The 14,285-nt window shown below is 43.9% G+C and overlaps 1 protein-coding gene across 1 annotated transcript in view; it reads right to left on the reverse strand.

Annotated features, from left to right (window-relative positions):
* Positions 1–1,014: 1,014 nt before the first annotated feature.
* PRIM2 (DNA primase subunit 2) overlaps positions 1,015–14,285 on the reverse strand; it is an 80,780-nt gene continuing 67,509 nt past the window's right edge. The window contains exons 11-13 of the mRNA XM_070954735.1: positions 12,986–13,068; positions 4,619–4,687; positions 1,015–1,253 (exon numbers count right to left, since the gene is read on the reverse strand). Of these exons, the coding sequence (XP_070810836.1) occupies positions 1,029–1,253; positions 4,619–4,687; positions 12,986–13,068 (377 nt within the window). The 3' untranslated portion in view covers positions 1,015–1,028. The remainder of the gene's footprint in view (positions 1,254–4,618; positions 4,688–12,985; positions 13,069–14,285) is intronic.

The following is a 14,285-nucleotide window of genomic DNA, read 5'->3' on the forward strand; positions in this document are numbered from 1 at the left end:
AGATTTTGCATTTAGGAGGAATTCATAAAGTAATCATGAATTGTTTATGATGCAATAGATCTTGCAGGAATGACCTAAACTGCATTATAAATATCTGCATTTCTCTATATTTCAAAATCAGTTCTATCAAGGAATAAGACTTGGAGTGAAAAGAGAATGAAATAGGGCAGTGCTGGCGAACCTTTTTGGCATCAAGTGCCGAAATGGGAGTGTGCACACATGTGCACATATGCCAGAAACCGGAACAGCAGCCGCCTGGTACACATACATGCACTGGGAAGATGATCTTCTGGTTTCCGGTGAGCGCATGTGCACTGGCCACCTGGTCTTCCGGTTTCTGGCGTGCATGTGCATGTGAAGACCAGCTGGCTGATGCACGTGTGCGCGCTGGAAACTGAAAGAGCAGCTGCCCGGCACACATGCATGCACCGGGAAGATGATCTTCCGGTCTCCAGCACGTGCATGCGCACCGGCCTTCTGGTCCAGAAACCAAAATTCTGGCATGCATGCGCATGCGCACAGACCACCTGGCAGGGCGCATGTGCATGCTGGAAACCAGAAGATCATCTTCCCAGCATGCACAAGCATCGGGCGGCTGCTCTTCTGGTTTCCAGCGCTCCCACGCGCATGAAGACGAGCTAGCCAGTACACTGGAACCCGGAAGAGCAACGGGCAATGGCCTGCATGCCAGGAGAGATGGCTCTGCATGCCACTTCCGGCATGTGTGCCATAGGTTCGCCATCATGGAAATCGGGCAACACTGTATGGTGGAAAGCCTACAACTCTAGCATTTGCCCATGGAAACAGAGATGCGACTTGAACTATTTTATTGCTCAATCTTCCAACTGATTTTTGTGCTTACAAGACAATGTCTGTTTTTCAAAACTTTTTATATCACAGTACTGTTCCACACTTTCTATGTAGAACACAACTCCACACATTTATAATGTCTTTATACATCATTTACACAGTACCGCTTTGCAATATAGGAAGATAACAGGAAGTAAACGGAAAAGTGATGGAATTGTTTAATCTTCAGCAAAGTAATCCTCAAGCCCCTCCAATTCCATTTCTTCTGTTGTACTTAAAGAGGAACTCGTAGGTATATCTGCCCTTGTTTGGCTGCTGGGTTTCAGTTGGGAGCTTTCAAGCTGTCTTTCATCTTTTTTTATTTCTTTGGTGCTGCCAAGTAGCTGCTGACTTTCTATAAAGTACTGATTGGGATGGCTCAGAGAAAAACCAATTTCTTTGACCTGTACAGAAAAAAAAAGGGGGGGAGGGAGGAGCATGTTCAATTATTATATTCTGGAAAGTCTTAGGATAAAATTAAATTAGCTTGAATGAAAGAATGCAATTTTCAGCATCTTCTTTTCACTGTGTCCTCCCCACATTCTTTTTTTAAAAAAAGATAGCTAGAATCTAAAAACCCACTTATATACAGGTGCTATGAAAATCTAGGTGAAATTATTTCTTCTATTATTTTTAATGGTAATTTTTGCCAAATATTGGCAAAAATTACCCGTGTTTTACTGAAAATCAGAGCAAAACTAAAGATTAAAATGGCAGACAGACATGGACTGCACTGCAAAGGCAATTCATTTCTTGCTTTTCTGTTTTTACAGATTATTTGATCAGGTATGCAAGCAGCAGCAGCAACAAAGCTAAACCACATTCCCTGGTTGTATATTCAGTTTCTTGTGACTATTATTAAGAGACTTGTTTGCTGGTTCTTAATTTACAGTCCTGTATGATTTTTTGGGGGGGGGAGGGGGGAATGCCTCCTTTCTCCCTAGATCCATTGACTACTAAACAAATTGAAGATTTTGTCAGTTCTTTTCCTGGTGTTGCTCTTGGCAACTTTGTAAATTGTTGTGTATCGACTTTTTCCCCACTTTGGGACAAACCAAATCCTTTGGATTTATAATTTCCAGCAGATTCTGAATCCAACATAACAGGCAACCCATCACATGGATGCACAATTAAATCCAAGATGCTCTCTCCGCTGCCTTAATGTCCAACTGCCAATCTTTTACTTCCAGAGAGAAACAAGCAACTAGACAGGTCTTAGTTTAGAGCCTTCAAAGTCAGAGTCTGTTACTACCAAATCCTTACTGTATTGTTCATCATAAAGAAAACCTTAGATGTTTTAATTCAAGGACATGATTTTCAAAAATAAATGTAGCTATTACATGCTTGTAAATGAGAAGTAATTTTTAAATTGAAGAGAATGAAAAAGAATTAAAAATTAGCTCTATAGGATCAGCCAAGACCCATCTTAGTTCAGAATTATGTTTTTCATAGTAGCTGACCAGATGCCTCTTGGTTATTTCTTCAGTTTTTACCTGCCTTTATTTTTGATCAATTTAAGGCAGCATATCGGTACATACCTAGTGCTCCTGCCTCTCCTTTCCCTTCTCCACTTGCTCCTTCAAGTTGAAAAAAAACTTGATGGCACATAATCAATCACTCAAACATGATTTTATATATCTTGATCATGTCTCCTCTCAATTTCTCATTTTTTAAGCGAAGAGCCCCAAAGTTCTAGCCTTTCTTTTACGAAAAGGGGTTCAGGTCTTCTGATCATTTAGATAACCTTTTCTGCATTTTTTCCAATTCTTTTTTCAAACTTGGCAACCAAAATTACAAAGGTATAGATGTACAAAAGCTTTGTATAATGGCATTGCACTTGGTTTCCTAAACCTTTTCTAATAATCCCTAGCATAGACTCTGCCTTTTTTGTGGCACCGTGGAGAGAGGTTTTTCCGCGGACTGAAGGGGGCATGGTTTCATGTGCTGCCTGCATCCCGCGGATGGGGCTTTGTTTGTTTATGCGACCCAGTTTCTGGCATGCTGCGGATCAGTGCCGGTCCATGGACCGGGGGTTGGGAACCCCTGATTTATGTGATAGGCATATGTATATGAGTTTTTAAAAATTGCATTCTAAAAATCTACATTTATAGTACATATGTCTGTGTGTGGGGGGGAATGTTGTAAAAAAATCTAACTATAATTCTTCTTTTTGGTTGAAATGGTAATTTGTGCCAAAGAAATGCCTAAAGAGTCACTTAAATAGAAATTAATCTTCTACTTCGGCCACAAAGTTCTGCTGCACAAGGAAACTAAAACCAAACTCATTTATTGTCTACACTTAAAAAACAGAAAAAGCAAAGTAACCTCTCTTCCTCAAACCTTCTAATACAGACTGACACAGCAATAAAAGGACATTAGATTAAAAGCAGCTTCCTTTATCTCGCACACTTTTTCATCTTCTAAAGCTAAATATTTTTACAGATTCTGTTCAATCTGAACTGTACCCTTCATGTAAAACTTGGCATTCTTTTGGTGTTATACCACGGGGCTTTAAAAAAAAGCTGAACCCATGATGTTGAACCTGTGTGATCTTACGGCTTTAATCAAGAAGCTGCAGAATGGCAGGTGATAATGAGGCAAGCTGTTATTACACAAAGGCCATATGGAATGATTTCTTATTTATACACTTTCTCAAGCATATTATTTGATCCACCAAGAAGTTGAGGTTTGACCACCAGAAAAACTGAAAAGCAAATCAGTCCTTCTTTATAAATCATTAGAAAGGCAACAGTTAGCACAATATCAAATGCATTATGCTTGTGAAAGCTACATTAAAACTGACAGTTTCCTTATAATCATGGATATGTGTGTTGCCAGGTTTAATGGCAACTGCTCTAATTATTACTGTTTATAACCTAATGGCTCTGACAGCTTACTAACATATTTCGACACACATTATATTTACTAAGAATATTGGCTCAGCCAAATTATTCATGATAGCGAAGTATTTAAGAGGCATTCAAGCACAAGAATCCATTAGTATGGGTGTAAATGCACAAGTTTATCAGTTAAGGCAAACAAATAATTGAGACAAGAAAGAAGTGGAAATGTATCCATATCATACATTGAGGAAAACAATTGTTTGTCTTAACTGGAACACAGTCATCAGGCATTCATTCTTCACCTTATGTTCTAGCAGTAGTCTAGAACATAAGTCTAGGGTTCCCTTCCTTGTAAAATACAACAGATGATATAAAATTCTCAAATGACTAGGAAATTCTGGAGGTTGAAATCCACACCTCCTAAAATTGCTGAAGTAAAGAAACACTGGTCTAAGAGACTGTAGAGCACAATCAGAGATCGGAGCGGAGGAACCTGTAGAAGCTGCAGAGATTAGATCTCTTTCAGATTCCAGTCTCTGAGCTTCACACATCCACAGGATCCATACACCCTTTCTCTAGAAGGAGAAAAGCAGAGAAGCTGTAATAGTTTATAATTAATATGTGTTAATTGTTACACGGAATCAAAGATATCTGCTATTTAATTATTAGCTCAGCATAACTAATAATGGGTGGCACTGGCAATGACTGTGAACAGAATAGTTTTCTGGTTTTTCTAGAGCAGTGTTTCTCAACCTTGGCCACCTGAACATGCGTGGATTTCAACACCCAGAATTCCCCAGCCAGCTCTGCTGGCTGGGGGATTCTGGGAGTTGAAGTCCACACATCTTCAGGTGGCCAAGGTTGAGAAACATTGTTCTAGAGGCTTTGGTGTGGTTCCCAAACACAACAATGAAATAAGTACTTACATCATGAGTCAGTTCGAAGTATTTTTGGCAGGCCAGCTGATAATGCATACCTTTCACCAAGTCCAAAATCTAAAAAAGAAAGTGAACTGATTAACACACACGCACACACACACACACACACTTACTCCAATTCCAGTCCGTAAAGAGAACACATCTTTAGAAAGCATGACAGAATTGACATATGTGCTTCAGTGCTCCTAAAAAAAGTTTCAAACTCAAACTCAAATCAAAATGTAGAAAAATTGTGGCTATTATATTTGGAATAATTATTTCCAGGATATCTATTTCAAAAATATTTCTATGGTTGCAAATAAATGTTTGCATTTGAGAAACGGAAACACAAATTACTCAACATGTGTCGTCACTCCTTATACATAGCTTTTTCATGCAAGGGTAGCAAAATGGGACTGTGATGCCAACTAAGAAACTGTAGTAATTTAGAAAAGAAGTAGCGGAAAGCCATGTGTTTCGCCCCTTGAAAACATCAGCCCTCAAAGTAAGTTGTTTCTAAGCAGCAGTTCCCCGAACAAGAAAAGAAATTGTCAGTTTTGAACTCCTACTAGAGTTGGTGTCGGAGGGAAGCGGAGGCCAAGGCATCCGGCGGCGGGCGGCGTTCGTGCGGCGGCGGCTTGGAAGTGCCCCCCCCTCGCTCCCTATAGCCCTCTGGATCCCTGGGGTGCCCTTTTCCGGCGTTTTCGGGGGCCCCGGTGCGCCTTGGGAGCTTGGGGTGCTTGGTTGCGAGCTGGCGACGACGGCGGCGACGGCGGCGGTGGCAGTGGCTGACATGGACCGGCCGGCCAGAGAAACAGCCTGGCAGCAGGTTGATGGAGGAGAAGCTAACAGCCTCACCCCTAAGACTACCATCTGTGATTACTGTGATGACTGTGATTACTGTGATGGGGTGTTTTTAGAACTAAGCTGTGACTGGGGGGTTGTGGAAATTGGGTTGGAGAGACAGGAGGCTGACCATGGTTTGGTTGCTTGGTCGCCTCGGGTGGCCTCTCCTCCCCCCCCCTTTCCCCCCAGGTAAGGGTGGGTGTTGACCTTAATGGCCAACCACCCCTGGATTGGGCTTTCCTGTCTCGCTACTCCTACTCTCACCTTAAGGAAGATCTTGTGCCCGTGGGTCTATTATCATCTTATTAATATCTTTATTATTACCATCGTTATTAACATCTATACTTTGGACACTTTGGACCTTTATTATGCTCCACTCACACCCTCGCTGGTTGGAGAGACTGTGCACCATTTGAGAGAGCTGAGGGATTTTCCACATCCCAACGGAGAGGATAGAACACTGCTCCCGTCAACTTTGTAACGGGACCGGCCATCGTGAGAGGATGGTTGGCCATTAACCTCTGTTGGAGAAAAAGAACATTGGACCCTCTCCCTGTCGTGAGAGGACAGTGGAGTCCAGCCCTATAAATGGACATTTTGTGACCTTTATGCTCAGTTATCCCTTGGACTATGATAGATTCCCGGACTGGCTTTTCTTCTCCCATCTTTGGCTCGGTTGATGCTCCAAAAAACCGACCTTCTTGCGCTGCGAGACTCCCCCCTCTCACAGGCCTGGCCCTCCACGTTATCGAGGGCCTATCTTGATGACGGGCTTTGGGACCCCGAGAGATGGCATGCAGCAAAGAGGGGGCTGAGGGGTTTTTTAGCTAAATTTTTAAGGAAAATTTTAAGGGGACCCGGGAGGATGGGTGGGAGTTGTAAAAGTGGACCTGGGGGGGTCCAGATAGCGACTGTGCGGGATGAGGGGTTGATTAGCTGCAGCAGAGGGGTCGTGACAGGAAATTTAACTGGGGGGCAGGGGGACGATAGAAAGGGCTGTGTAATTGAAATCATGAGTGGGAGGGGCAGGTACGACGGGCGCAGGGGGTCATATCAAGTGTCGGGGGTGCGCACGCGCTGTCTCCGAGCGATTGCGCACTCTGGCCCCCAATGCGTGACTCGTGTCCTGGGTTGTGTAGAGCCTCAGGCCCAGGGTCCGCGGCTGATGTTATGTAATGCCAGGTCGGTGGTTAATAAGGCCCCCCTCATCTGTGATCTTATTTCGGAGGGGGGTGCAGACCTGGCAGGTATTACGGAGACCTGGTTGGGCCAAGAGGGGGGGGTCCCCCTCGTAGAGATGTGCCCGCCAGGTTTCCGTGCATTTCATCAGCCAAGGGCCCAGGGGAGGGGTGGGGGAGTGGCGGTGATCATTAGGGAGAGTCTTTGTCCGAGGGAGACCACTGTTCCTCAGATAGCCGGATGTGAGTCCCTTTGTGTGAAGTGGGGCCGTGCGGTGCAGATGGGTTTGCTGACTACGTACCTGGCTCCCTGCCACGTGGCAGCGACCCTGCCCGAGCTACTCGATGTCATTGCCGGGGTGGCGGTCGATACCCCCAGACTTATTGTCATGGGGGATTTCAACCTCCCATCCGCAGGTGAGGCGTCAGAGGTGGCTCGGGAGTTCATGGCTTCCATGACGGCCTTGGACCTGACCCAGTTAGTTCAAGGCCCCACTCACATAGGGGGACACACTCTGGACCTGATTTTTATCTCTGGTCAGTGGTTGAATGATCTTGGTAGAGGGGAACTAGATATTAAACCCTTGTCATGGACAGATCATTCACTCCTTCAACTAGACTTTCCTACCGCCTGCCCCCACCGCAGGGAGACGGAACCGACCAGATGGTTCCGTCCCAGGCGCCTGATGGATCCCGAAAGGTTCCTGACGGAGCTTGGGCCGTTTCCTGAGACTCTAACACACGACTCGACTGAAGAGCTGGTGGCCGCCTGGGAAAGGGCGGCCGCCGGAGCTTTGGATCGCGTCGTGCCTTTGCGGCCTCTGACCCGATGCCGATCTCAATTAGCTCCTTGGTTCTCTGAGGAGCTGAGAGAGATGAAGCGTCGGAAAAGACGCCTAGAGAGCATTTGGAGGACTAGTCAATCCGATTCCGACCGGACACAGGTGAGGTCCTATATCAAGACCTACCTAGTGGCGATAAAAGCGGCAAAATCTAACCATTTTTCCGCTCTTATCGCATCTGCAGAGAACCGCCCAGCCGCCCTGTTTAGGGTGACCCACTCCCTTCTTCGGGGGGGAGTGCGGGAAGATCCCTTGCAGGGTCGTGCTGAGGATTTTGTGCAATTCCTGCACGGTAAAGTCGCTCGGATTCGGGATGGCTTGGACTCCGATTGGATGAGTCCACGGGAGGAGACCGGGGCAGGCCTTGAGAATGTTATCTGGGAGGAGTTTGATCCTGTGACTCCCGAGGATGTGGACAGGGTTCTGGGTAAGATTAGTGCCGCCACGTGTTTATTGGACCCGTGTCCCTCCTGGTTGGTACTGGCCTCCCGGGAGGTTACACGAGGCTGGCTCCAGGGGATTATAGGTGCTTCTTTGGGTGAGGGTGCCTTTCCTGCTGCCTTGAAAGAGGCGGTAGTGAGGCCCCTCCTCAAGAAGCCTTCCCTGGACCCGGCTGAATTAGCCAACTATCGTCCAGTCTCCAACCTTCGTTTTGTGGCGAAGGTTGTTGAGAGCGTGGTGGCACGACAACTTCCCCGGCACCTGGATGAAGCTATCTATCTAGACCCGTACCAGTCGGGCTTCAGGCAGGGGTACAGCACAGAAACGGCATTGGTCGCGTTGGTGGATGATCTCTGGAGGGCTCGGGACAGGGGTTGTTCCTCTGTCCTAGTCCTATTAGATCTCTCAGCGGCTTTTGATACCATCGACCATGGTATCATGCTGCAGCGGTTGAGGGGGTTAGGAATAGGGGGCACCGTTTTGCGGTGGTTCTCCTCCTTCCTCTCCGACCGCTCGCAGTTCGTGTTGGCAGGGGGGCAGAGGTCGACCTCGAGGCGTCTCGCATGGGGAGTGCCGCAAGGGTCGGTCCTCTCGCCCCTCCTGTTCAACATTTATGTGAAGCCGCTGGGTGAGATCATCCGTGGTTTTGGAGTGAAGTGTCATCTGTACGCTGACGATACCCAGCTGTACATCTCCACCCCAGACCACCCCAACGATGCCCTTGATGTGATGTCCCGCTGCCTGGAGGCCGTGCGGGCCTGGATGGGGAGGAACAGGCTCAGACTCAACCCCTCCAAGACCGAGTGGCTGTGGCTCCCGGCGCCCCGATATAGTCAGCAGGTGCCATCGCTGACTATTGGGGGTGAATCTTTGCCCCCCACGGAGAGGGCTCGCAATCTGGGTGTCCTCCTGGATGCACGGCTGTCTTTAGAAGAGCATATGACGGCCGTGGCCAGGGGGGCCTTTTATCAGGTTCGCCTGATTCGCCAGTTGCAGCCCTTTCTGGATCGGGACGCCCTGCGCACGGTCACTCATGCCCTTGTTACTTCCCGGTTGGACTATTGTAATGCTCTCTACATGGGGCTCCCCTTGAAGAGCACTCGGAAGCTCCAGCTGGTCCAGAATGCGGCCGCGCGGGTGGTTATGGGCGCAACCCGTTATGCCCATGTGACACCCCTCCTGCGCGAGCTGCACTGGCTCCCGGTGGTCTTCCGGGTGCGATTCAAGGTGTTGGTTACCACCTTTAAAGCGCTCCATGGCATAGGACCCGGGTACCTCCGAGACCGTCTTCTGCCACCAATAGCCTCCCACCGACCAGTTCGTTCCCACAGAGAGGGTCTCCTCAGGGTGCCGTCAGCCAAGTTATGTCGGCTGGCGACGCCCAGGGGGAGGGCCTTCTCTGTGGGAGCCCCAGCCCTGTGGAATGAACTGCCCCCGGAAATTCGTAAGATATCTGACCTCCGGGTGTTTCGCTGCGCATTGAAGACCCTGTTGTTCCGCCAGGCCGGACTATCAATGCAATAGTTTTAAATTGGGGTATTTAAATTTATTGGGGTTTTAAATTTGAGCCATTTATTTAATTATTTTAAATTTTATATCATTGTTTTGTTTGTGTTTTTAAATAGGCTGTACACCGCCCTGAGTCCTTCGGGAGAAGGGCGGTATAGAAATAAAATTATTATTATTATTATTATTATTATTTTTCTATCTCTTGTAAATACAATTTGCTTCCCAATTCTACCTTGTAATCGCTTCTGTCCAGCAAAAGCACTCATTCTTATCAGCAGAATGCAATGGCGTTTTAAAATTTAAGTTGCATGTCATTTTTTTTCCACTACTGATCTATAATTATTCTTTTTATATATGCTGCTTATCAGCCATAGAAAACTGCTGTAACTGAGAGATAGCTTCAGTAGAAGGAACATTTTTGAGGAATGCAAATTTCTAACCCTTTTTCTGAGAGGCTGACCTTTTAAAGTCAAGAGTGGCAATAAACTCCAGCACAAATCCCTGCTGTCCTCATTATGGAGACTGCCTTATAGTTATTGACAGATGTACAAATAATATTTGCTGAATATATCAAACCACACTGCTGCCAAAGAAGTGCTTACTGGGTCTGTTTTGCTGTTACAAGCAAAACTGATTAAATATCTGCCTTTGCTGTCACCGCCTGTTAAATACAATGTGAAAAACAAGTCAACCAGCCAAAAGAATCTCAAGCTTGGCACGGTCTCATTGATTTTGAATTGAAGCAGGTAGCAGTTTTGAAAATATATATATATAGTTATGCATATTGCAAATAGAGCCTCAAATTAATTTGCAATGATACCCAACCAAGAAGATATTATAATATTGTATCATAGATCTAACATATATAGGAAACTTCCTTGTCTTACAGTAAAAGATGGACAGTATTCTGACAACTTTCTGGGTAGCCTGCAGGCAGTTAAATCTGAATTACAGGACCCGGGGCATACAGAATTTCACAATCTAGTAACAGAATGTTCTGATGTTTACTAGAACACTTGATTTCTCTCCTGGAACTGTGCCTGTTGTCTCATTTTCTTCTAGAATGTGCCAATTCTGATGGTACTTTGTGTTCTAGAAATGAGCATCCTTTCAAACACAAATATTCATATTTTTCCTATGTGAATCTTAGCAGGATTTAGAGTTATCAAATGAACCATAAATCTGGTATGATGCTTATGGTGTAGACTGGGATTCATTCCAATGCCCCTGATGCTTATTTATTTTTTCACGCAAACATGGTTTCATATGATCTCTAAAATCTTACTAAAGTCTGTATAGAAAAATATGGGTACTTCTGCTTTAAAAGGTCCCATTTTGTTAAAACTGCGGTGATGAACCTGGGAGTCCTATAAAGTGTGCAGGTATTTATGCTGTTGCGTTAAATGAACTAATCCTGCAATCAATGGAAAGATTTGGCAAATGACCTGTGAAAACAACATTCCAAAAAGCACTTTCTGGATCACGCTTTTATTCAATCACTGTGTGCAGCCACTCTCATATAAAGCTGTTGCATCTCTGAGAACGAACATAGTTCCTACCTGATAGCTAAATTAAAAACTTTGCAGACTAATTTTACTTTAATCTCCATATTGGCTTGGCTTCTGGAAGAAATATAATCAGCAAGGGAAGCCAAGAACTCTAGATATCTTTAACAGCAATATAAAACAGGTTTTGTCAAATAAAAGGTGAGAAAAAATACAGGTAATCTAGTGGCCATAATTAGAACCAGCAACTCAGTTGTTAAGCAAAGTAATTGCTAGGTGGGAAATCATACGAGGCAATGGTGCTTATGATTTTACTTCAGTTTTCCTTTCTTCCCCCACTCCCCTGTATTTTGAAATACTTACCCTGGCACTGGGATAATTAATAAGGGAATTAATGTTTGCATTTGCATTCATTGGAGAGGAAAGGATTACAAGGGAGTAAGCAAGCATACAAAGGGGAATTAAAAGTACATGTAAAGTAGCAGTTCTGAGTATGAAGTGCAAGCTGCTGGTGTTTTCTCCATTGTGTGCCTGCTTACTCTCTTGTAATCCCTTTCTCTCTAATCTACAAGAGGAGAATTTTTTTAAAAAAAAATTAGTCAGGCATAGGACAATATGTACTGACACTGTGTGCATGTGTGAATACATTCAGGTGGCATTCCATAAGATATTACACATACTTCCACTTTCAGAAGCGCACCGCTACCTGTTACTGAAAATGCTCTGACCTGAAGGACTGCTTTAGCCAGGCAATGGGTGTATGAGGCAGGAACACTTATTACAGTTTATTACCCACTCTTCTCTGGATCATATCAATGAAATCAGATGATGGGCTATTCTGCTACATATAAACTTAGCACGGTTAGCTTCCTTTAGCTTTACAATCATTGATCTCTTCATTTATTCAAGGTCAGTATGGAGCATTTTTCAAATAAAATAGTTACTTTTATTCCTAAAGTCTCAATCTTTCAATAAAGGCTTGCTGCATTTTATCTACTTCTAACCTTCATTTTTATTTGAAAGGTGACTTAAAATGTGATTGAAGTGCAGCAACTGTAACATATTTAGAGACATTTTTGCAGTTCCAGGTCAGTTTCTCACTACCCCAGTGTAACTCAGCTTGTTCTTTAAGGGTTTTACAAAGACATTCATTTCTTTGCCTAGCCAAATCTGCCATCTGCTTTCTCTAGGCATTTTATTTTTAACATCCAACACTGAAAATTATAGGAATATCTCTATTTATATCATTGAGGGATTTCACTTTATTTTTAAAAATCCTAATTTTTCAGTTGGAAAGAAACCAAACAAAAACAATGCATTTCTGCCTTCACATTCTCAAGGTAATTAAAGGAAATGCCACAAAAGGTTAGAACTTCTCTTGTCCATTATCATAAAAAACTATATTATTCTATACTATAGAGAAGAAGTAACATTTGTTCAACTATTAATAAATAAATACATTCTCTCAATCTTCTTTACCATATAACACTGCAACTGAGATGTTCAAAATAAGACAATAGAAATTAACTATGTAAATGGAATTATTTAACACCATCCAGGTGGTTCTCAATTTATAGCCTTTTGTTCAGTGACCATTCAAAGTTATGGTAGTGCTGAAAAAAAGGACATACAACCCGTCCTCAAAGTTCCAGACATCACAGTATCCCTGCAGTCATGTGATCACGATCCACATACATCGGTATCCAGTTCGCTATTATAAGTTGTAGGGAGCCACAGTCACATGATTGTCATTGGCAACCTTCCCTGTTGACTTCCTCGAGTCAATGGGGAAGCCCGCAGGGAAGGTTGCAATTGGTTAAAGCAAATTACTCTCACTTTTTCTCCCACCTACAGCGGCCCCGACTGCATGCAGCCTCCCTTGATCTTCCCAGGCATACTGCGCATGCAGCCTGCACCAGTAGGTGAGAATATCAAAACAAGTTGTATGCTATGATTTAAGAGACAGTTGCATTCATTGTCCATAATTATGAAATAAAACTAAAAAGATATTTCTGATGCCTCATTACCAAAGTATCAGAAGAATAGATTCTGTACCTGACTGATTCCAGAAGAAGGTATTTTATATGACTGAAGCTTCTGCTTCAGCAGCTCTGGGTCACTGTGGCGAAATGGGCATCCTAATGAAAAGAAAAAGGGGAGTGAAAATTATTCATAAATTGGCATAGCAAAGCACCTGAGAATCTAGAAAACAGTGCTTATTTATTATCTACTAGATTATAAAATACAGAAAAATAACTACCCCCCGTGTGCAAACTTTTCAACAAGATCTGTTCAGCATGAGTATTGTGGTTCTGTAGTAATCTTGGTTTATAACCTGACACAATTCTCAACCAATATGCTGGCACTGATATTTGAAAGTAGTTCTGGCCAAACTGAAGTTGGTAAACATATCCAAGGTTGATATGATTACCACCTTCATATTCCTTTTTTTACTTTCCCCACAACCACCACGTGAGATAGATTGGGCTGAGAGAAAGCGACTAGCCCAAGGTCACCCAGCTGGCTTTCATGGCTAAGGCGGGACTAGAATTCACAGTCTCCCAGTATCTAGTCTGGTGCTTTAATTGCTGGACCAAAGTGGCTCTCCTTTCATACTTTAATATTATTGATTCCTGGTGATTGCCTGGAAAGTCCCTGCAGTTTTCTTGGCAAGATTTTTCAGAAGTGGTTTACCATTGCTTGCTTCCTAGGGCTGACAGAGAATGACTGATGCAAAATCATCCCGCTGGTTCCATATCAAATGTGGGACTAGAACGCATGGTTTCCTAATTTCTAACTTGGTACCTTAAGCACAAACTGGCTCTCTGTCTCTTTAGTCCTATAAATATATATCCTAAACAGTATCTGGACTTTTTTCCCCTTTGCTAAACCGGGCGGGGCCAGCACATGACGCATCTGGCCTGCGACTTTGACACGCCTGCTCTAGGGTTTTGGATTTAAATGACTGGGAGGAAATAAAGGACAAAGTAAACAATTCACTATAATTGGCAAGTGACTTCCCAGTGTTCAGAGGAAAAGGAGTCTCTTAAAGGAAAAACTAAACATTTAAAAGAAAACCTGATTGTATGTAATTTGTGGGAATGTTATTACAGTACTCTCCGTTTCATTCTAGAGACAATGAATTATTAGATTTACAACATCTCATAAATTCCAGAGAGTGTCTGGTTTCTGGGGGAAAAAAAATCAAATTATTTATATAGCTCTTTGACAGTTTTCTGGCAAAGAAAAGGCACTTGCTGCTTTGAACATTGGGGGGATGAAAACAAGCAAAAGAAGAAATGCAGCAAGGCTCAGCAGACCACAGACCGAACAAACCTCTTTTGTCTGACCTGGT

Source organism: Pituophis catenifer, unplaced genomic scaffold, assembly GCF_029215685.1.
Source record: "Pituophis catenifer annectens isolate HBS135680 unplaced genomic scaffold, rPitCat1.0.hap2 SCAF_1, whole genome shotgun sequence".
NCBI classification, from domain to species: domain Eukaryota; kingdom Metazoa; phylum Chordata; class Lepidosauria; order Squamata; family Colubridae; genus Pituophis; species Pituophis catenifer.